Source organism: Ictidomys tridecemlineatus, chromosome 11, assembly GCF_052094955.1.
Source record: "Ictidomys tridecemlineatus isolate mIctTri1 chromosome 11, mIctTri1.hap1, whole genome shotgun sequence".
NCBI classification, from domain to species: Eukaryota; Metazoa; Chordata; class Mammalia; order Rodentia; family Sciuridae; genus Ictidomys; species Ictidomys tridecemlineatus.
The window spans coordinates 91,043,888-91,067,591 of record NC_135487.1 but is presented as its reverse complement, the minus strand read 5'-3'; the positions used below and the strand labels follow the sequence as shown (position 1 = coordinate 91,067,591).

The following is a 23,704-nucleotide window of genomic DNA, read 5'->3' as shown; positions in this document are numbered from 1 at the left end:
AGCTCCTCAAATATACACTTAATTTGGTTTTAGCTTTTAGTTATTTTAATTAAATATTTTGATGTTAATGTACCCTTATTTTTTAATTTTGTTGTCTTAGCCTCAGTCTTAGGTCATTTTTTCCTTAGTCATTTGATTTTGATTTGATCTAATTTTATTCTGGAAACTTAAATGTTAGTTTTAAACTTGTTGTATTGGTTTCCTAGGATCACCATAGAAACTGTCACAGAGTGCTTTATGAAAAAGAAACTTTTTGTCTCACAGTTCTGGAGGCCAGAAGTTCAAAATCAAAGTGTGGGCAGGCCTTCCTTCTGAAGGCCACAAGGGAGAATCCACACCATGTCTCTTCCATACCCTCTGGGGAGCTGCCGGCAATCCCTGGTATTGGTATATAGACACATGAGTCTCTGCCTGGTCTTTACCTGAACTTTCTATATCTTCCCTTCTTTTAGAAAAGTACTTGGCATTACATTTAGGGCCTCCTGTAAGCAGGATGATTTGATCTTGTGATCTTTGAATTCTACCTAGACCCTTTTCTCAAATAAGGCCATATGCACAGACTCTGAATAGAAATACCTTTATGAAGTGGGGGTGATTTCACACACAACACAGTCTTATAGTGTTGTGTTTTAGCATCTCTAAAAGTTTCCACCCCCCATCTTAATTTTTCTCTTTTTAATGAAATTATGAGAGGATTTGGCATTGTTTGGGCAACTCTCAATGGGAGTCACAAGAGCAACAGTGTCTTAAATACGTGAGGTATTTTTAGTGGGTTACTGCTTTCCCACAGTGAAATACGTTGTCTTTTAGGGAAGAAGCACTTGGAGCCAGTTCAGGTTTCCAAGCAATGCCTACAAAGCCATTTGTCAGAAACACTGCCTTACACATATGATAAAGAATAAGAGAACCTATGGTCTCATCTGATGGAGCAATCTGATGATTAACAGGACAAAATATTTTTCAAACTCCTGTTCCATACATTAGATTAATGTCTCCAGTGGAGTATTCCATGAACTTCCATTTCCTTAGGAATCACCATGAAAAAGGTCTCCTTTGCCAAACAAATATACAAAAATTGCTGTTTGTCTGATATTTTCCTTCTGGGAAAATGATAGTTTCCCTTGTTTATTTCATCATACAACATCGCCTCATAGTAATATGCTCATGGTATACACCTGAAGAGTCAGTAGGTGTGGAGTACTCAGAACAGCATCTGGCATGGATAAAGAGTTATATGCCTGGGCTCCTGCAATTACTATCATGGCTCCTGCCATCTCTTCCTCATACCCCCAACTGTGGCCCTGAGTGAGACATTAAACTAGTCTCATCTGACAATTTCTACTGTATTTATAAAGTCATCCTGCTTTCCCTTGGTGCTTGGGTTTCCACTCCTGTTGCCTGGGCTTCGACTCTTCTCTCCCGATATGCACACCCATCTAGAGGCTAAGTTAATTACAACATTTTTGTTATGTTTATGTTCTTTCCCCTCAACATGCTTGTAATGGCCACAAAACTTTCAGTACTTGGGCAGCTGATCAAATGAAGCTGTGCATCTTCATTATTAGATCATGCTGGACCCCCCTCACCCGAGCCCTGTTTTTATTTACTTACCTTGAGAGCTTTACTGGCTACTATAAAGCATTTTTATCCTGAGCCTCATGGCTTTAAAAATCAGTAACCAGTATTGCAGGGTCCCTTCAGAATATGACTTACCAATATGAATTCTACAGATTTAGATAACCTCATCCAGAACCATTTTTTAAATATTTCATAGCTCAAGAAGTAGTATTTGAGTTCTTAGCATTTCTTATCTTTTATACTGTCCATTCTCAGAAACCTTATATTCTTACTTAAAAACTGGTCTCAGTGTAGTTAGTGTGTGTGTAATGTTCCCCAATTGACTATAATGCCCTCTTATGACAGTCCTGAGATAAGGACTTGCTTTTTCCCCACTCTCCATCAAAACGAATTCTCAGTTTTTGTCTTAAAAAATGTGACCAGGCTCCAAGCTTTGAAGGTCCATGCCGAGACCCTTTTTTCCTAATGTATCACGGATGTGCTAATTCTCTTCTGAATTCCCAATCTGCTTTAGGTAGCAAGTCTGCAGCTCTCCTCTGTTCCTCTTGGTGTTGAGAAGCTGAGTACAGACCCAGCTGTGGTTTCCTTTTATCCATTCACCCCTTCAACCATTGTTTTGTCCATTGAGCTACTTGTGCACACACACTGTAGCACACCCACCCCTGACATGAAGCGTAGCACAGCCTGATGCCTCAACAGGAAGTGGAAATGCTGAGGCTTCTGCTGTTACCTCCACACCTCACTCTTTCCAGCCTCCTTAGCCCTGATGGAGGCTTTTGCAAACACATGCCTTTTACAACCTTTTTAAAAGGTCATCCTCACTCAGGTGACCTCATGTCTGTCACCACACAAAAAGTGTTCAGTTGGGATGGGGTTGTGGCTCAGTGGTAGAGCACTCACCTAGCACGTGTGAGGCTCTGGGTTCGATCCTCAGCACCACATAAAAAAATAAAGTTATTGTGTCCAACTACAACTAAAAAAAAAGAAAGAAAAAGAAAATAATGAAACCTATCTTTACCAAAAAAAAGCACATTCAGTTATTTTTTGAACATGATTTTTTTGTCCTATATTGGTCCTGAAATTTGGCTTACTATGGCTACTTAACCATAGTTCAAAATGAATATACTACATTCTCACCCTACCCAGATAACCTCAAAATATACAATGAAATAATATATAGTAAAAAGAAATATGCTTTTCTGCGCCACGGTGAACTGTCATCAGATATGCTCTTTTCCACACTATTTGTTTCTTCCTTTCCCTCCCTTCCCTTCCCCTCCCTTATTCTCTCCTTTCCTTCCTATTATTTAATCCCTTATCATATAAATGATTGTCAAGTCTCTCACCATCCTGGCCACACTTCTATGGATACACTCCAATTTGTTAGAACTGAGCCCCCAATTTCAATATTGCATGACTTGTTGGCTCACACTTTACCCTATCAAACTCAACCTTTCCCAGTTAATTTCCCCCTTTTCTCTATCTTTCTTCCTCAAAGGACACAGTTTCACACACTTGTATTAACCAATTTCCTCACCTCTTTAGTTATTACATGCTCACAAATAACTCCCTCCAGAGGTCCCTATATTCGCCATTCAACAGATCTTTATCAAGAGCCTACGTCAGATTAAGCACTATTCAAATTGCTAGGGATACACAGCAGTAAATGGAACACACTTAATTTCTTGCCTTAGCCAGGTGAGGTAGTTCATACCTGTAATTCCAGTGATTTGGGAGGCTGAGGCAGGAGGGATGCAAGTTTGAGGCCAGCCTTAGCAACTTAGTGAGACCCTTTCTCAAAAAATAAAAAAGGACTCTGGATGTAGCCCAGTGTTCCTGGGTTCAATTCCAAGTACCCCCACCCCCAAAAAAAGATAGAAAAAATATCTTCAAAAAATATTCCTTGTCCTTGTGAAACCTATGTGCTAGTGGGAAAGGCAGATAATAAATTAAAAAATAATTATACAGTGTTAGAAATTAGGAAATGATCTGGAAAATAACAAGACAATGTGCTCAGGTGTGAGGGAGATGGCTTAGGGTTGTACCTGATCTGGTTGAGTAATTTAAGTGACGAGTGAAGCTGGAGGCTCATTTTCCTTCTTTTTGACTGTGTAGCAGAGAGCTGGTTCAGCACTTCTCCAGTACCTGTTCAACAGGCGGACACCAGCCACCAGCTCCAGCGAGTGCCCCTTTCTAGCCTGCCCACTTGTATGACCAGGGAGCTTCTGTTGTTACAAGCTCACATAAATTCCTCATTCCCTACCAGTATGTAGAGCCAGCTGCTGAGACTTGAACTGCTGTGTGTGCAGACCATTTGTGCCCAACCTAAAAAGTAGGACAGTGAGAGTCTCTGGGGTTGAGTGCACTCTCTGACTCCGCTGCTTGCATGTAATCCACCCTGTAAAATCCTGTTTTCTACCTGCATCACAGGGCACAAGTGATATGTGTCCATGACTTTTACAGAATGTCAGAGTAGGCCCTGTCATAAAGGTTGCTTGTGAGTAAAAACTCAGGGAAGTAAGAGAAAGACCAGCCAGTGCAAAAGGAAGAAGCATATATGACATGAGTGATGTTGCCAGAGCAGAAGAAGCCAAAGGAGTACTATTAGGAGATCTGAGAGGTGAGGGAGGCTGGATCTTGTAAGGTCCTATGGGACATTAGCTTTTACTTTAGAAGAAATGGGAATCCATTGGAAGGATTTATGGAAAGGAGAGACATAGTCTCACTTGGAAGGCTCATGTGACTATCTAGGTAGAAGTGACAGTGGCTGGGACCAACATATAACCATTTAGGTGATAGCTTTTGAAGGTGATTCAACTGGTGTCATGACACATCAGATGGGAGGTATCATAATAAGAGAAGACCTAAGGATGACTCTCAAGTTTTAGGCGGGAGCAAGTGGAAGATTGAAGGGTTTTGTTATATTTTTAGGGCTACAGCAGATTCTAGTGTCTAGCCACAGCATTCTTGATTCAAAATGAATTATTTTCATATCTCTAATGTCTGTGTGTGTTTGTCTCCCCACTAATTTGTAAGCTCCTCTGAAGTCAGAGTTCCTGCCTATTTGTTATATCTCCTTTACTAACTCAGCACAATCCTGCTACCTTAGTAATTTAATAAATAGTAGTTTTTATTTTTAAAGAATATGGATTTAGAATCAGTTTCACATCTTGACAAACTATATGCCTATAAACAATCTGAAATCCCAAAGTGATGTCAAATGATGTAATTTTCCAAAACAATAGGAAAGACTGTATTTATTTCATTTTCCTAATAGCTTTATATGTTTGTACTGTGTAGCGTTGAATACCAAGTACTGTTTAGTTTATTTTTTCCTAGTATCCTACACATCACTTTTACTTGCTATGTTTAATTTTGCATTAACAGACATTTTTTTCCATTTACCAGATGTCAGCCCTCTATTAAGTGAAACCAATCTGAATTATTCCTATTTTTAGTGATAACATATAAAATATACAATAAACACTAAACAAGGGAGTTTTAGTTTGTTTTATTTGGTTGAGTTAAAGGAGCAGATATTTGATACTATGTCTGTGAAAGTTGCTGGGAGTTTAGAAAGAAGACATGCCTGAGCTCTAAATAAAATCAGGGTAAGGATCACAATTTTAAATTAAACATTCATTAAATTCTCAGCATGTTTTCTGCTGTTAGGCCATCTGTAGACCGTCTTGGCAAAAAGAACCTCCTGGCCTGTTCATCAAAGCATCTCACACAGGAGCACAGGTCTTCAGGAAGAAAGCTAGACACTGCAGGGCAGCCAATGCAGGAGGTCTCTGTGCTGATAATATGACTGGTCCAGTTGCCTGATAGCCTTGCTAACTGCTTTTTGTTACCTAAATGAGTGTAAACGCATATGCTTGTTACATCTAAAAACTGAATATTGGATCATGTCTAAACTAACAGCAAATAATTAGTGAGTGCTTAAACTGAAGTTCTCTGATACACATAATGGATAATTGTTATTTCAAAAATACTTTAGCATTTGATAACCAATATCTTAGGGAAGAATGTTGATTGACCGTGTATTAGACAAAGGGGAATGAAGGGGAGGGAGTGAGGGTAAGAATGGGAAAGACAGTGGAATGAATCTGACATAGATTTCCCATGGATGCATATGGATACGCCACAGTGAATCTCAACATCGTGTACATCCACAAGACTAGGATCCTAATCAGAATAAGATGTATTCCATGGTTGTATAAATATATCAAAATAGATTCCACTGTCATCTAAAACTAAAAAGAACAAATAAAAATTGTAAATATTAAAGTTTTTTAAAATAGGTCAGATCTGAAAAAAAAAGAGTGTTGTTTGAGCCCAGCCTCTTCTCTGTACAAATTTCAAATATTACTGAAAATTGAGCATATTTTCATTTGCTCATTAACATTAGTACCTTATCAAGGCAGATCATACTACTTTAAAGCAATTCTTGGTTAGCCTTGACTATGGAAATACAGGCATGAGAGATCATCACTACTACATTTTTATTCTACTGCTAACCTATTCTTCTTTTCATTTACTTGACATACTTCTGTATTCTGTGACTTTTTCTTTTTGGTCACATCTTAGAACTGAATAATATCCACTAATGATTTGCCAAACAGTTATGGCTATGCTGATGACTTCTATTCCCTATTTATTTAACTTCTATTCCCACTAGAAAATGTTAGTACTTTAGGTTTTGTTTGTTTAACTTGGAAAGTTGATAAATAATATTTATGCTCTTAATAGCTCCTAATTGAAACATTAAGCCACTAAATGATGAGCCACTCAATTGATAATAATACTCTCTTTGAACATTAGCCCAGTTGAGAACCAGGTGTCACACATATGTGAAATCACCAGAGCCCTGCCTCCAGGGTCTCTCTGAGCTGGGTTCTTACCCCCTCTGTGCTAATATGAAAGTGTTTGAAGATGGAGGGAAATTAGACTCTTAACTGAAGCATGCAGTTTGCCAATGACTACTTCAATCAAAAAGGGCTCGATATTAATTTAATATTATCTATGTGGGTATTGATACAGATAAAAGTTAGTCTCTCAAGAAGTTTCCAAAATAACATAGTGCACAAGCAGGGAGGTTACCTGTAATACTAGGCAGTGAATGAAGAGTCTAGAAGATGACAACCACCTAAGTATTCCCACTTGAATGTCATTGTTCCTGGGCTCTTCCTAATTCTATTCCAAGACATGCACCTACCAATGATCCTTTTTATAAAATTATTTTTTGGTTGTAGATGGACAGTATACCTTTATTTTGTTTATTTTTATGTGGTGCTGAGTATTGAAACCAGTGCCTCACACATACTAACCAAGCATTCTACCACTAAGCCACAACTACAGTCCTATCCTACCAATAATTCTTGTGTTAGATGTGAACCTGATGAAGTAGGAGGAGTTTGATGAAGGGACTGCACATCTGCATATCTGTGTAGACACAGGTGGATATGTTCTCAGTATAGATATAAATATATTTTACAAGTTAAAACATATTTCAAGTTAATGTTATCAAATGCTATATTCTGATATTGTTTATGTCTAGATTTAAATCCATACTTTCCTAGGGAAACATGTTATCTTTTATTCTTGTCTCAGTAGGTGCCAGATATTCAAATAATATTTTTCTATCTCTAGGGAATTAAGGATCCAAAGGCAGTGAAAATTGACTTATAGGAAGAGTGTCAACAGTAAGTCATGCTACACGTGTAGAAAAGTAGAAAGTATTCCTACCAATCCTTAAAATGTTTGGCTGACAGCTATACACTGGGTGGCAGGAGAAACTGATTAACCTTTTACTCCTAGGAAGATTCCTCAGGCATGTAGTGTGGTTAATGCTGTGAGACATACAGTATTTAATAGCTGTTCAGCATCTTTGAAAAAATTATAGTTATTGTAGGAATATCACTGATAGATTATGGCTCTCAGGAAGCCTGGGGAATAAAACTTGAATATATTTCACATACTTTCCTTTGTGTTTTGCCAGCCTTTGTTGGAAGTCTTATTGAGCAGTTAAGTGAGCAAAAGATGAGCTAAATGAACAGGAGGAGGAGACATAAGGAACTTGCAAAATTAAATACCCTGCTGAGATTCCTGTCCATTCTGCAACTTTGGTTGCTTAGCACCGGTCCCCATCCTGCGGAGGTTGTAGAAGCATATAAGAACTGACCCCTGCCTTCCACAATCAACGTCTAAATGGTGATACAAACTGGAGTACATTCATTCATTAAATAATAGAACCCAGAAGTGCTATGGTACAAGTGCCTAACAGATATCTAGGAAAGGACAGAGAGGGGACACATATGGTCTCAATTGGTCAGAAAGGCTCAGGGAGGTACCAGAGCTGGGCTTTTGAGAAAGGGAGAAGTTAAGGTTAGCTAAAACCCGGGACAGGAGCCTGTATTCCAAAATATGGAGAAATTCTGGGTTGTAAATATAGCTAAGGGCTTCAAGGGGGAGTAAGAAGCAGATCTAAGTGAAAGGAATTCATATTTGAAAACTATAGCAGATTTGTTTAGAAAGGCAGTAGGAGCCAGATTATGAATTGTTGTGGAATTCAGGTCAAGAGTTTAAATTTCATAATTTAGCAAATGGAATGAGAGAAGTTCCGTTTTGGGTAAGTATCTGGAAGGCTGAATTTAGAACAGATGGAAAGAAAGTCAAAAACAAAAAGACCACCTGAGGGGCTTTTGTCTGAGGTTAGAATTAATGGGGACACTGAGAATTAGTGAAGGATTAAAAGGTAGAAGGCACTTGGACTTAGTCCACAGCAAGAGCATGACAGTATACTTCCTTTGTGCAAGGGTGGCTTATAAGAGTGCAGGGGAGTCATTTAATAGAGTCATTGAAGGAGGGAAGAAAAAAAAATGGGAGGTTGAGTTAGACTCCAAGGAAGAAGGTGATGAGTTTTGTCTCAGACATGTTGAATCCAGGAAAGTGGCTCTACTTCATGCAATACCATGAAAACATTGAAAGTCACAGACTGGAATTTAGAGGAGATTCAGAAGGCATATCCAAGAATCTGTTTCACTCATTGGGGGAAAAGAAATGTTTTAATGAAGCCCACAGAGGTGCAGAAGCTTAACCATGCAGGCTAACTACTATTTAGTTGAAATTATAATATTTTCAATCAGATTTAAGGATGTTTGAATTCTAGATACTTGACATGAATGCACATAATTATAAGAGTCTTAGAGACAAGGGTAGCACTCTAATATTATGTTATTGAAACAGATATTCAAGTCCTTTAGTGAAGCATTACCCATATTCAGGAAAGTTAGATAGTTTAAGATTATAGACAGGTTATCTATCTAATTTATCTACCTATTGTTGAGATTATTTAAATTACACTTAATTGTGCTTCTATTGATTTCTCATTTTTCCCTTTTAGAGATAACTTATCTCTTCTTATATTTCAGACTGTAGTTTTAAATTACCTTCATTAGAAAATTTGGAGAAATATAGTCTTTTTTTATTTCTTTCTGAATGAAGTAGTCCCAGAGAGGGAATCAAGGATGGACACTTAGAAAACACTCCAAGGAGAAAGATTCTCTTACCTGCCAGAGTAATATGTTGAATGCAGTTCTCTGACTTATGTTCTCACAGACATGAGATAGGAATATTGACCCCAGATTTTCTGCCAATAATGGAGTAAGGTGTGTGCTATTTATTAGAAATGGCATCCTCTCTGTCTCTAGCAGTGGGTATATCATGGTCTCAGAAAGTGAAAAGATACCAGTTCTACTGCATAGCCATCATTGGGCATTTTATCAAATTACTTGTGATGGTATATATACCAACACATTTATATGTATTAAAGTATAGGACATGCAAATGGAATAGAAAAGAACCTTAATACAACGGGGCAAGTACAAAGTGAACTTGTGAGACCATTCACAAGAAATGTGTGTCATGAATGTGTCCCTGTACATGCGAAGGCTTCAAGATCTGTGATTCTAAGAGCAACTGAACTCTCCCCCAGTTCCCATGGCCAGTCTGTTTGGCAGGGGTCTGCTAATCCCCTCAACAGGTTACTGCTATTAGGGATTCTGAGAACCCCTTTTTGACAAGAAACTTAGTTCTTAGAGAATTTTGTGACTCTCAAAGTCAAGCCATTTCCTGAAAAGAGGCAGAAGATTTTATAAACTCAGTCCCCAGTTTTTTTTGGTATTTGTTTGGCCCACTTTTACCTCATCTTTGGTCATAGAAAACTTTTTGTAACAGTTTAGATTAGGTCTAGGTACAGGTGACAGGAAGACAAAACAATATCAGCTTGAGTAGGATAGATAGTTTCTCTTTCCTGTAAAAACCTAGTGGCAGTCAGCCCAGGCAGGAGAGAAGGGCAGGTCATCTCTGTTCCAGAAACTCTTTAGTAACTCAGGTTCTTTCAAGCATGTGCTCTGTTAGCCTGAAAGAGAGGCTTTCCTTTTCATAGACCAAGATGGTAGCTTTCACATGCCACATAGCAGAATAGAATATATTACTAAAAAGAAGGGTGCATTTCTGCTGTCTTTCACCATCCTGGAAGCTACCTTCTAATACTTATGCGTCTATATCATTGACCAGGAACTTGGCCATATAGATATACCAAATTGCAGGGAGACTGGGAAATGCAATCTTCTGCTGGGTGAACATAGTTGAACTGAGTGATCTATTATATGGAAGAGGGAAGAATGAATATTGTGAGGAAGCTTATAACCCTTGCCTTCCTTGTTCATGGTAATGGCACCTGGCATTAGCATTTGTCTGTGGAGGTACCTGCAACAGAAGAGAAGGTGCGGACAGAGTAGCACAGCATCAGTTAAGAGGATGGACCCTGGGGTCATACTGCCTGGGTTTGAATCCAGATTTGCTCAGATACAAAGGGAAAATAGTATTAATATCTTCCTCCTAGAGCTATTGTAGTGATTAAATGAAATACTGAATATTTTGAGCATGATATCTAAAACTTGATAAACATTTGATAAAGGTTGTAGCTCTTATTATTAAGAGTGTAAAGTAAAAAGTTTTGAGCATCCAAATGCATAAAACTTTTCTGTACATTTTTTATAATTGGGAGGATATAAGTACTTTACTTGCCAGAGATGGTAAAATTCAGGGTGGTTATCATTTCTAATTGCATTTTTCTTCTTTTGAAAATAACCTGAGATGTGCATGCTTGATTGTGAGTTGAGGGTGGTTCCTAATAAATTGGGTGGTTTTCTTAATTTTCGATGGGTTCTGCATATTTCATTGACACTACTGATTCACACTAGTATTGATGTGAAACACATTTTACATCAAGAATTTATGGGATTCCCCCTTCCTACTGTTGTAACAAAGTAGAAATTGGGCATCACATCAAAATGAGGAGGTTGTCCCTGAACAGCCTTGGATGGATGAAGTTCAAAGGTGGCAACGTGGAATTGGTTTGCAGTGTTTGCCGGATAGACCACTCTGAATGGAATACCTGTAAATCAAAATGTCAAAATGTGAAAGTCTGACTTGTTCTTCATTCAGAAACAGTGAGAGTAGAGCAATGGGTGAAAACGCAGCTTGGTATTGCAACTTGGATGTGATAATTATCTTATGATTACAGACAACAAAATAGTTGTGTTGAGTTTTTTTTTAACCAATTCCTAAATGTTCTTTTGCTTCTCTCTTTTTCTTTCTTTCTCTAAGCCCCCTCTTTGTTCTGTGGCTTTTCTTTTGTAACTCCTCCAGACTACAGCTTTGTTCCCCCTTCTTCCACTCCTTTCTGGTCAGGTACTGCTTTACTGCTTTTATATGTCTCTCCAGCTTGCTTCTGTTTGCAAATAAAATATTTTGACTTCTGTGTATGGCTTCTCATATAGATACATCTCCTCACAGACAGTCCCTAGAGTTCCATTACCACCATGCACTTTACTCTTCTCTGTCATAAAGTCATTGTTTGTCATGACATTTCACTTCTCTGGTTTTTGCGTGTGTGCTCATGCCATATATTTCAATGAGACATTTTATAATGTGTCTGTGGGTAGAGGTGGGAGAGGGATGGGGACTGGAAGTATAAAGGGAGATGAAGTATTCTGCAAATACCATTAATATTTTTTTGAAGACTAGAAACTTTAGGCCAGAAAAGACAGTGCTTATGTATTTCCACAAAGAAAATAAAAAGAACCCAAATCATAATTTTACTTTCAAATAGAAGTATAAAATTCAGTGCATATTGCTTGAAAGGATGCCTATCAATCCTACATCTCTTTGGTTTCTGCCCAGGCATTTTGGCCTTGATTTCTGTCATTAGCTAGAGAGTTTAATGGCTATTTATGTGGCATTGAAGGGACAACATTAAGGCTAGGTAAAATATTTTGTCTTACAGGTTTTAAAAAATTTAGCCTGTAAGTCCCAATAGAATCATAGAGTTTTGAAATAGAAAGACCTTAAAAGTCATCTAGTACAAACCTTTCATTTTATAGATGAGAAAAATGTGGCCTAGAGGGGTTAAGAGGCCTGTGCAAGGTCACACAGTTAAGTTGATGATAGGGTTTTTCCATCACAGGGGTGTTTTTATGTGCTCTGACTCTAAGAGTAGTGCCCCGGCAATGGGACAGTTTTCAGTAAGAAAACCATTAAAATGGTTTGTGTCCTGAACAGTAAAATAAAATGACCCATTTTTACTCCCTTTACAGTTCTGAAATCTACAGCATTGCCATTCATTTATCTTTTGATCGACACCTGGAGACTAAAAACATTTCTGTCATTACAAAGCCACAAGTAATAGGCCAGAGATCCCTGTCGCTAAGTGGGCACACTCTTCCAGGGCAACACGGGTCATAGCTGTGGCTGCCTGGAGACTGGGAACTGTTAAACACACAGGTGGATGGAGCTTCCCAGTCTTTCTCTTACACTGAAGCTCCTTCACCATTTAAGATTTATAAAGTCCCACCAATCTCAAATGAGTGATTCTCAGAATCACTGAACATATAATTGAAAACAGTTTATGAGCTCAAAGAGCAACAGGTGGAGAAGTTGATATAAAACTTGTTATGAAACTCTAGAGACTCCAACCATGTGGAGCTCGAATGGACTTTTCCGTTCAGAGAAAGGAGGGCTCAAAAATATTAAATCAAACAAAAAAATCTCTGAATACAGGGGTTGAATTCCTGGACAACTTATTTTGATTAGACATTTTAGTTAAAGGTTTTTTTAAGGCAGTATTTGTGTTCTTTCTATGAAACTTCTTTCACACTCTCACATAAATTATATACAAAACAGTAACTAGTTTTATCCCCAAAGAGTCTTAACATAAAAAGTTTGGTTAGGAGGACAAATGCTATTTAATTAGAAGTAATGACATCAATTTGACAGACTTTCATGAGTGAAAATTTTAGTTATTTGAGAATTAGTTAAAGTAGATGCTAGACAAAACATATAGCTTGACCTTAGAGGTTCTAGTTAGAAATAGACAACTGTGCCACCATAGCAGCTTTTTGCAAAAGTTTTCTTTATTATTTCATTTTTCAGATAGTAACTCAAGATACTAGCTAGTTTTATTTTTTTTCCAAAAATTAGTTTTTAAAAATTCAAAGAATGTGAAAGTTTCAGTGACTGAAACTTATGAAAGGCATTCGCCCACAGCTGATTGAATTGAAACGGCCACTGTGCTGTTTCAAGCTCTTGTCTGCCACCACCACTGGCTGTGATGAAGTCACAGCTGTGCTTTTGGTGGCATCAGTCACACTCTTCTGATTGGGTTCTTATGGCTGCTCACCCACCCCATGTCCACTCTGACTCCCATTATTTCCTTTGCAGTACTAAGCCCGAAAGTGCTAGGCATCGCCATCGCTCGGTATGACTTCTGTGCAAGAGACATGCGAGAACTCTCCTTGTTGAAAGGAGATGTGGTGAAGATTTACACGAAGATGAGTGCAAATGGCTGGTGGAGAGGAGAAGTGAACGGCAGGGTGAGTTGTGGCTCTCAAGTGCTTGTGCCCTTGACTGAAGCAGACCAGTGGGAGGCACATGATGGACATCCATTGTGGGGCAGACTTCATGCCACCCACCACTGGCCTAGAGACCAGTGTCATGCCTTACTGAAAACGTGTTGCATAAATGCCATAGTGACATCAAGAATGTTCGTGGCAGCAAGCTGGAGGGCTTCCTGTTTAGGAAAGAGCTGATGAGTATTTCAGTTCTTTTCAGAACCTCAGCCACAGAGCCTGTATTTTATGTGGAGTGTCAGACATCAGTAAGAGCTGCGGATCCCAATTAGAAAGAATGGGACATGGTACTGTCTTTACACCCAGTTCTACAGCAGAAATAGGAGTCATTATGTACTTGAGACCTGTGTTACACTTAATTTACATATTTTTGTGTGTGCTAACAGATTCTAACTTATTGTTGAAGCTTACTTTATTCCTCTGTTTTTATCACTCAATCTCTTAGGCTTCTAAGAATAGTTAAACCCATTGTCTTTACCTATAGTGAGCATAAAACCCCAGTCTAATTGGGATATTATGAAAATGAAGGGCTGTTTGTAGAATCCTTTGAAATGCCAGATGCAACATCATGTTGGTTGCTTTCCTTTTTTAGGTGGGCTGGTTTCCATCCACATATGTGGAAGAGGATGAATAAATTCCAATCCAGCACTGGACCCTGGACCAGAAATCTCAGAGAAGGGATAAACAGAAGCCTGCACAGCATTATGAATTAACTGAAGTGTTTAAAAAGCTGAATTTCTGGCTGTTCAATATCCTCCCTCCTTCTTCCCTCCTAAGTCTTAATGCTGGGATTTCTAAAGATGTTTGGTACTGACAGATTAATGGTTTGCCTAGAGCTGTGCAAGAAACAGCCTGCCAGTCTGTCATTGTCAGGGGCCAGGGCAAAGCCAAAAGCTTTTCTTTCTAAAAAGAGTCCTGCAAACATATTGGTTCATGTTTCTCTTTACTTCATTGGGTCAGACACCATTGAATGCCCACCATTAGTAAATGCCTAATGCATATTTACATCATTCTCACCTTCCATTCACCAGGGTTTATGACGGCACAAAGAAGCAGAATTTTAATTTTGCTTTTCTCAGCATGAAGAAAAATTAGAGTTCTGCCATTTGGGTAGGATCCAGCCTACTGGAAAGATCCAGAATTACTTGTCTTAAATTGCCCAACAAGTGACTCATTGCCCAGCAAACACTTTTACCCCCAGATGTTACTCATGATAAACGTATGAGGCAAAAGCTCTGGTTTGCATCATAAGAAATATATATTCCAGAGGGTTTTAATTATTCATTTGATGTCTTGATTATATTTGCAGACGTCTTTGTAAAAAGAGGGGGAAAAGCACATGAAAGAGAGTGTCTTCATATTAAATCTTCACAGCCTTCACGACTTCATAGGGTTATTTTGGTAGTACTTGACTTGATGAAATAATCTTGGCTGGGCATATTATGAATAGTTTCCAATAGTCTGAGTAAGGTGGCATTGTTTACAGAAACAGACCAAGGGCTATAATCTATAGTAAATCATTTCGTAGCAGCAGTATCTATAACATATGCCTTTTCTTCCCCTCTTGGAAAGACCTGGAACATATCTGCTGATTCCCACATTTTCTTAGAGCAGCACAAACCACTCTAAGACTACTTTCTTTTCTACCATAGCACAGACTACTTTGTTGAGGATTTTGGAAGGAAAGCACACCTGGGTCCTTCATGCATTTCTGGGACAGAAGGAAGCTCACTGAGCTTCTATGGGCTTCCCATCTGCAGGCATTTCTGGACATGTACTGACTGGTGGGAAGATGAGTTTTGAAGTGGATTTATTTTAGCAGGCCTGCACTTCTTTTTTATGTGAGGGGTCTAAATATGTTCTTCCTGGGATGCACAGAGTCCCCAGTTGAGGCAATTAAGACACTAACTTGGCCCTTTCCTGATGAAATACTTCCTCCATAGTAGAAATCATGTTCTGACAAGATTTGGAGAGTGTTTCCTGTTTGGGGGAAAAATTTGTTTTCAAGCATTATAACTTCACAGAGCTGAACTAGGAACGTTGAGTTTTGAAATTTTGGATCCTCTCTGAAATGAAGTAACTATAGCTTGCCTTCTCCCCCAATCCACTAGGTGCCAGAACATGATATTCAGTGGACACATCCCCATCTAGAGACCCTCATGGGCTAGGTCTTCTCATCTAGGATAGACTCAAGACCTTTACCTCAGAATTATGTAAACTGTGATTGTGTTTTAGAAAAAATATCATTTGCTAAAACCAGTTAAGTTTTTGTATATGTGTAAACTATCATGAAAATGTATTTTACAAAATGTTCTGTATAGTGAAGTTACACTGCCAAGGTGCACTCTTGGAGTGGATTTCTTCTCTATAAAGTCTTACCTGTGACTCTCGTCTCGGGAATGTTATGTCTGTTACTGTCAGCCAAATGTTATTATGGAGAGCACAGTGTCACACAAATTGCAATGCTCTTGTGTACAGTGTTGTAGCATGTGTTGTTTATTTCAGTCAGTAGACTCCGCTTTTACAAATGGTGTGTGGTCTTCCTGTTGCATTTCATTGGACTGGGGGTTTCAGAGCAGAGGATATTAAAGCCCCTTTTCATGACATTACTGATTACAACTTTATCTTTGTTTAATACTTTGTATTGGAAACTTTAAATGCTGCAGATTTGTGTAGATTTCTAATACCAAAGACAGAAGTAAGTGTTTTCCATATACTTTGTCTTGCCTGTATGCAGCCCTTGTGTAATATGGTGAATTAGAGTGGTATTTTACTTTGTAATATTTTGTAAATATGTCAATACAATAAATAGTTACTACTTGAATTAAATTGATTTCTTGAGGGTTGGAGACTCTTTCCATTGAATAATGACATTACTCACATATGCCAATTTCATAATTAACATGGGAATACAAGCCCTAATTTTGGTTGGGTTTAGCTCAAGATTGCCACCTAAATTGTGAGTCAACTGAAAGATAAACTCAGTCATTGCCAATAGCATCTGTCTATAGTTATGATATGCCACCACTGTTCCGAGGGCTGTCGTTTGGTACACTTACAATGACCTCAGAAGGTATAACCTATAACATCTCCATTTTCACATGAGAAAACTGAGGTACACAGCTGAGGTCACACAGCTGTTAAATGTCAGAGCTGGGTTCCAACCTGGAGCCCAAATAACCATTACCCTATCCTGCATGCTTAATAGAGCAAGAGAGAGATTAGCTATTTTTTAGCTTACATAGTCACAAAGAAACTATTTGATAATAGTGATTTAAACAATTGACGATCAGTAGAATTAAGGACTATTAAACTATTCCTACCCCTAAAAGAAAACCCCAAACAGATATTTCCTAAAGACACCAGCCTCAGAAATTGAGCCCCTCCCCCCCTTTTTTAGTATTTGTTTTTTAGTTATAGTTGGACACAATATCTTTATTTTTATGTGGTGCTGAGGATCGAACCCAGTGCCTCACGCATGCTAGGCAAGCTCTCTACCTCTTTGCCACAACCCAACCCTCCCTCCCCCATCCCCGCTTTTGATTCATTGTTTGTAATAGGAAATTATGACAACAGCCAGAGGACTGGGGACCTGCTTCCCGGGCTAAGGCCTGCAGGCTGCCCCTCTCAGGAAGGAGGTGGGTACAGGAAAGAAAGCCCCATTCCATTGTGGTTTCTGCTTGAAATTACCCTCACGCTGTGCTCAGAAAATCCCCTCTCTTTTCATTCTGATATGATTTGCCATACAGCCCTCCTTTTATTTGAGGAGCTAATTCCATTGGTGTCTTTATCACTTTCACATATTAACATCTCTGTGACTTCTAGACTTTGGATTGGATCACCATCCACACCACTGCCCATTGTGCTTGGAACAGTCCCTCTCTACTTGTCCATTAACACAGGAGTGGGAGCACAGTCTTTGTAACATTCCTATATTTTGTCTTCCATCCAGTAGTTCCCGTGTGCTGGTAGATGGTTTTTAGGTGACCTTCTTTGTTCTACTTACTTTGACAACTATAGAGAGATTATTAGAGAAAGCACAATCCCAGAAGTCAGACTCACTATCCGGGTTCAGATCCCACCTCTGCCAGGCAAGACCTCAGCAGTCAATATTGTCATCACACCGACTTCATAGCCTGGTGAAACACTCACCGGAGATAAGCACATGTCAAGTGGAATCGTGCCTGGCTCTTTTAGAGCCACATCTGGTCCTCATTATCATTGTCACTGTCAGATGGATTTGCTGACAATTTGGGCAGTTGCCATCCTTTTGAATTCCTTAAACATAATCAGGTTTATTTATTAGATTAAGGTAAAAAACTGCAGATTCTAAATTAGCCTTTCTAGGAAAGGAATTAATACCATTTGGTGTTTTAGCCTGTTTAAAACCAAAGGGGGAGTTTTAGCCCGTTAGACCTGGATTCAAACCCTAACTCTACTGTTGACTTTTCTGAGCATCAGTTTTCTTTCTGTAATACAAGAATAGTTATAAGTGTTATAATAGTTATACATGAGCCTGGTACAGAGTAGGCCCTCAAGAAAAGTTGTTCTCCCTCCTTTATGAACTATAAAATATGTACTGGGGTCCCAAATTACGGGACCCCAGTACATATTTACACTTTTGATTTTGAATATATTTGAGAGATTATGTATTATTTTTTTTACCCATGGTTTGATTTTTCAGCAAATTATAGATAGAGTAATAAGTATACATTCAGGAAGATTAATATGCAAACCCATAAACAATCTCAGAAGTGAATTTAACAGCTCCACATGGTCTTAACCAGGAAAATGGAATTTTTACCCAGTCCCAAATCATTTAGACTTAGTCCATTAGTCACTTCATTTTTCACTGAAACGTGTTTTCTGGGATTGGTTGGACTCTGATTAGAAATGTTATGCACCTGCCTGGTCTGGCAGACTTTGGAAGGCACCTAATTCTAAGTAACAAATAAGTCTCAGGATGGAGGTCAGAAAGGGATCCTGTACCTCATTAGGTGCCATTAGGTGCCGTTGCTTAGACCAGATTGGGGAAAATAGTGACAGAAAAACAAAATAAAACTTCTTTTGAAGCACACTAGATTCTGGCTGTGCCAGAAAGTTCCAGAATTTCTGGGCCCAGTGGAACTACCAATAATGACCCAGGCACAGGGCCAGATGGTGAGAGGTCTCAGTGCCAAAACAAACTACGTAGAAAAGTCACTTCGCATCTTTTCCTTGGAGCCCTGGGTAAGATAGAAGGTGAAATCCAGAATCGCTGAGCCTCCAACCCATGACCTGGCTTGCCCAAGGTCACGAAGATATGAAATACTGGCAAAGATTCAAACCCAGGTGTCCTGGCTCCATGACAACTAAATGCTTTTTACGCTTCTCTGTGATACATCTGATCATCAAGTTAATTCTACAACTTCTAAAGCTTTTTCCTGGGAATCATTCTGGGGAGCTTCTGGATTCTGAGAGGATGTGGTGAGGTCACAGTCCTTTACCTTGTAGCTGTCAGCAAGACTTGAAATGTGTCAGCAGACCTAATTAATGACTCAGGAGCCTGATCAAGGAATGCTTGTGGATTTTCTAGTGATCTGAATGACCCTTTCCCAGAAAGGGAAAGTTATTTTTTATTTGTTTTCTCCCAGCAGTAATTTCTGGTCTATCTCCTTTTCTCACTTACATATTTTTTGTTTATACTGGCATGTGCCAGACAGTATGCTAGGCATTTGTTGTGTATGATCTCATTTATCTTATGTAATCCTTCTGAAAATCCACCAGAGATTGATATCATTTTGTTTTTTAGTCATAAAATCTCTAGTCCTAGTTAAGTAACTCTTCCATACCAGGGCTGGGTTTTAAGGCTTTTTGACTTGTTTTACTCTTTAACTTGATCTGCCTCTTTGTCTAAGATGCGGTACAGACTAATGGTTAAGGGTTCAGCCCTAGAACCAACCTATCTGGCTTTACCACTTAGTAGCTGTCCAACCTTGGGAGAATTATTTACATTGCCAGTTCCTTTGCTCTTCTGAAGTTCAAATGGGGAGATTTGAGAGCACTTTACTTCAGAGGATTTTCATGAAGCTTAAATGAGAAAATATGTGTAAAATTTTCAGAAAATTGTCTGATGAAAAATAGTCAGCAAACAAAAGAGTTTTATAAATTAAATTTTGGCCACTGTTGTAAATTTATATGCAAAAATTAATTTTACAAATTTACAAAGTTAACTCAGATGTCAGGGGGCAAATCCCTTTATATATTAGCCTGTGGAAGAAATGTCTGTAGTTAACTTTTCACATTAGTAACACTTTAAAAATTATGCACAAGTGATGCATCTTCCAGAGCATGATGTATCAGTTATCTACTGCTACATAACAAATTACTCCAAAACTTTGTGACTGAGGACAACATTTATTATTGCACAGTTTCTGTGGGTCAGGGCTCATGGAACAGATGCTCTGGGTAATTTCAGCTCTGAGTCTCCCGTGAGACTTCAATCAGGATGGCAGTTATCTCAAGGCTCACTGGCGTTTAGAATCTGCTCTGCAGTTCATGCGTGTGAACCTCTCCACACAGCCACCCCACCACATGGCAGCTGGCTTTTCCCAAAATAAGTATTCAAGAGTGAAAGAGCAAGAACAATCAGGATGAAAGCCTATCTTTTTATAACTTTCTCGGAAGTATCCATCATTTCTGCTCTGTTCTATTCCTTCAGTTCCTAAATTCAGCCATTTTCAAGGGAAAGAAGGTACAACACCATGAGACAGGGATTGTTTGGAGGCCATCCCAGTGGATGCCTGCCTCCATTGGGTAAATTGAAAGATCATTGAAACCAAATATATGGCATGGGATTCATTGGGGAAATTTAGCTGAATCTAAAATTCAGTTCTTTGTAGAAAATAATCTCCTGTTGATTTCTTAAATCTATATTTACTAAACGCCTACTCAATGCCAGCCTCTACAGGGGATACAAGGATGAATAAGAGAGCAGTGTCTCTCCAGGGGAGCTCATTTCTCATTTAGGAAATGTGTCTCTTGAGGCTCAAAGTGTTGGGAGAGGGAGTGGGAAGTGTGGAGGGGAGGAGCAATTTGCCTGATTTGTGAGAAATGGGCTCAATCTCAATAGTCACACAGAGAAAAATGAAAACATCAGCCAGACATGCCTTGGAAGTAGCTGTTGAAAATTTACATATCTGGGTTCCATAAGTATATGGCAAAACATGTATTCATTCATTCAACAAACATGTATTTAGCTCCTTCTGTGAACTCTGCAGTGCCAGGCTTTAAGGATACAACAAACCTGACATAATTCCTACACCTGAGGAACTCCTCTGCTTGAAGAGGATGACAATGGAGAGATGATGTGTAAGGCTAGGTGCTGATCAGTGTTATTCAGGGAGAAAAGCAAAACAAGTGAGGAGAGTAGTATTTTACATAAGGCAATCGAGGAAGTTGCTGCAACGTGCATGGCTCTTAATTCAGGTTCCAGACAGGATGATGAGGAGATGAAGAAAAGACAGACATGCAAATAGAGAAAAAGCTGGGGCCCAGTGTTTCTCCATCCCTGATGAGGGATGGACAACCCAGAACCATCTCAGCATGTCTATCATATAGTTTTAACATAACAAGTAGAACCAAGGTGATAGATGTGAGCAGCCCAACTGTGATCATCAGCTTGTGCCCTTAGCTTTCTATCCTTGGGCAGGTGGTGTTTGAGGTCAAGGTCAAGAACTGAGAGCTCCTTAGCTGGCACAGAACCTCCTATTAAACAGGGCATCACCATAGCGACTGGGCAATCTTTAATCAGCACATTTCCACTGAAAGTTCCCAGAAAAGGCATCACCTCTCTTGCAGGACAGCTCAAGCAACTTAATTCAGTCACTGTTTCCAACAGGAAGGTCTCATGAAGATATTATTTTTGAGTTGAAACCTAATTTCAGTTAGAAAGGGAAAATATGTGAAAAAATATGTGAGTATCAGAGTGCATAATGTTTGGAAAACATGAGCCCAGGGCAGCTGGGGAGAGTGAGAAGTAGAGAAAGCACTAGAAATGCTGGGGCATTAGAAATGGATAGACGTATCAAGGGAGGATGATGTGAGCCACCGATGGGTTTACATAGGAAGAAATGTGATCTCGTCTACATGCAGAAGGCTTTCAGAGGTTGCTATGCACAGGATAGGGCTGGACCTGTGCAATCAACACTGCTATCCTTCCATAATGGCTCCTGAGTTGCCAGGGCTTTCAGAACAAAGGCTCACAGCCTGAGTGGTAAAACAGTGGGAACTATTGTCTGACAACTCTGGAATCCTCAGGTCCAAGGACAAGTCGCCATCAAGGCCACACCCCACCTTAAGCCATTAGAGAAGGATCTGTTCCCAGGCTGGTTTTTAGCTTCTGTCATTTCTTGGCTTATGGCAGCAAGATCTAATTTTTACACAGTATTTCCACAGTGTGTGTGTCACATTCAAATTTACCCCTCTATCAGAACACTTATACTGAGTTGGGGGCTCATGCTACTGCAGTATGAGCTTATCTTAACTAAATGTTAGATGTCAGATCACATTTGGAGATAGCAGAGGTTAGGGCTTCAATACAAAAATTTGTTGGGAAGAGAAGACGCAGTTCAGTACGTGACAACTTTTCCTCCTATGTTCTCAGATTAATCTATCAGAGAACTTCCTAAAAAATACAAATGCTTCAGCTGAGATTAACAGGGACAGGATGCAGTATGGGAAGAGGAAAGTGAGCTAAAGAGAATGTTCACCTATCAACAGAATATTTCCAGTGTCTGTTTGCCCTGCTCAGCCCCAAAGCATGTAAACCAAGATCATGCTTTAGTAGAAATTCAAGTAGTTGCTGGTTGAGACAACACCACCTCCACCCATGTATTTGTGCATTTCTCTAGCAGCACCAGGTGAATTATTCTTTTCTAACCTTGTGTGGCAGGATCACGCATCTTCTAAACAGGAGAGGAACACTCCTAGGTACTTTTGTGTGGTGAGCTCATTAGGAACAAGCAACCTATTTAAATGAATTAATGAAACAGCCCTGAATTCTGTGCAAATTAGGCCTGCATAATATGAGGAAGGGACAAAAAGTGTACTGTAGTTTTGCAGAGAGGTGGAAAATGCCCTCAGCATTTATTACACTTAATGATGAGATATTGTTGCTGAGTGGTTTGAAGGAGAAAATTTACATGAATAATATGTGATGCAAATCTAAATTAGTATAGAAAAAAACTGTTTTCTTTACCTTTATTCAGCCTATATGATCTACTCATTACTTCATTTATTTTGCATTTTTTCTCTCTCAGTTTTAGGGTCCTACCAAAAATATGACATTGAGTAGATGTCCAGGAGAGGGATACTGGAAAGGGAAGGGGGTGGATAAACACTAAATTAGAAACCCTGAATGATACTTTGGCTGCTGTGCCTTAAGTTCAATTGTTGAACAGAAATACCCAGAAGAAAATCTGATGTACCCTCTTGGGACTTCTCACCACAGCCCAAAATATAATGAAAATCACATAGGAAACCAAATGAACTTTTATAATCACATGGTAAGTTATTTTTAAAACAATTAGCAGTTTCAAAGTTCTTAAGATGTTAAAAGTACACATATTTTTTTAAGGCAATTTGTAATATAACTATTGAGGAATGCAAACAGTACAGATATGAAGAAAAGACAAATTGGGTTCTAGTCTTTGCTTTTCCACTAATAAGCTGAGAGGCTCTGGGTAGAACCCTAACCTTGCTGAGGCTGTTTCTTCATTGAGAAAGAAACTATCAAGATTAATCATCCCTGTGCGTACTTCCAGTTCTAAAATTCTTTCATTCTGCATGAACACATTCAATACATATTTGGTCATGATACATGCACATGGAATTAAATTTGTAAATAGGTTCAAACAAAATTGGGTGCATAACTTTGAAGATCAGAAGCCTTGAATAATTCACTTTTTAATATCTCTATTTCCTCCACCTTACTCCATCCAAGTCCCACCTAATCAAGAGTCCCTAGTTGGTACCTCTGTTCCCTTTCTGGCCCCTTTCTCACCTTTGATTGTGTTATTTCACTGCTTTTCCAGAATTCTTTGACTGTTCTTGTTGACTTAATGTGTTTATTTATCACTGTGTACATGCACTGGTGCTGGAGATATGTGCTC

The 23,704-nt window shown here is 38.9% G+C and overlaps 1 protein-coding gene across 4 annotated transcripts in view; it reads left to right on the top strand.

Annotated features, from left to right (window-relative positions):
- Window positions 1–16,386, top strand: part of Vav3 (vav guanine nucleotide exchange factor 3) — a 349,120-nt gene extending 332,734 nt beyond the window's left edge. The window contains exons 26-28 of one of the 4 annotated variants that reach the window (XM_078026845.1): window positions 11,296–11,337; window positions 13,366–13,517; window positions 14,146–16,386. In XM_078026845.1, the coding sequence (XP_077882971.1) occupies window positions 11,296–11,337; window positions 13,366–13,517; window positions 14,146–14,187 (236 nt within the window). In that variant the 3' untranslated portion in view covers window positions 14,188–16,386. Of the gene's footprint in view, window positions 1–7,230; window positions 11,055–11,253; window positions 11,338–13,365; window positions 13,518–14,145 lie in introns of those variants that run through there. The other 3 variants (XM_021735809.3, XM_005339106.5, XM_040289050.2) reach the window with 3 other exon arrangements.
- Window positions 16,387–23,704: the final 7,318 nt, after the last annotated feature.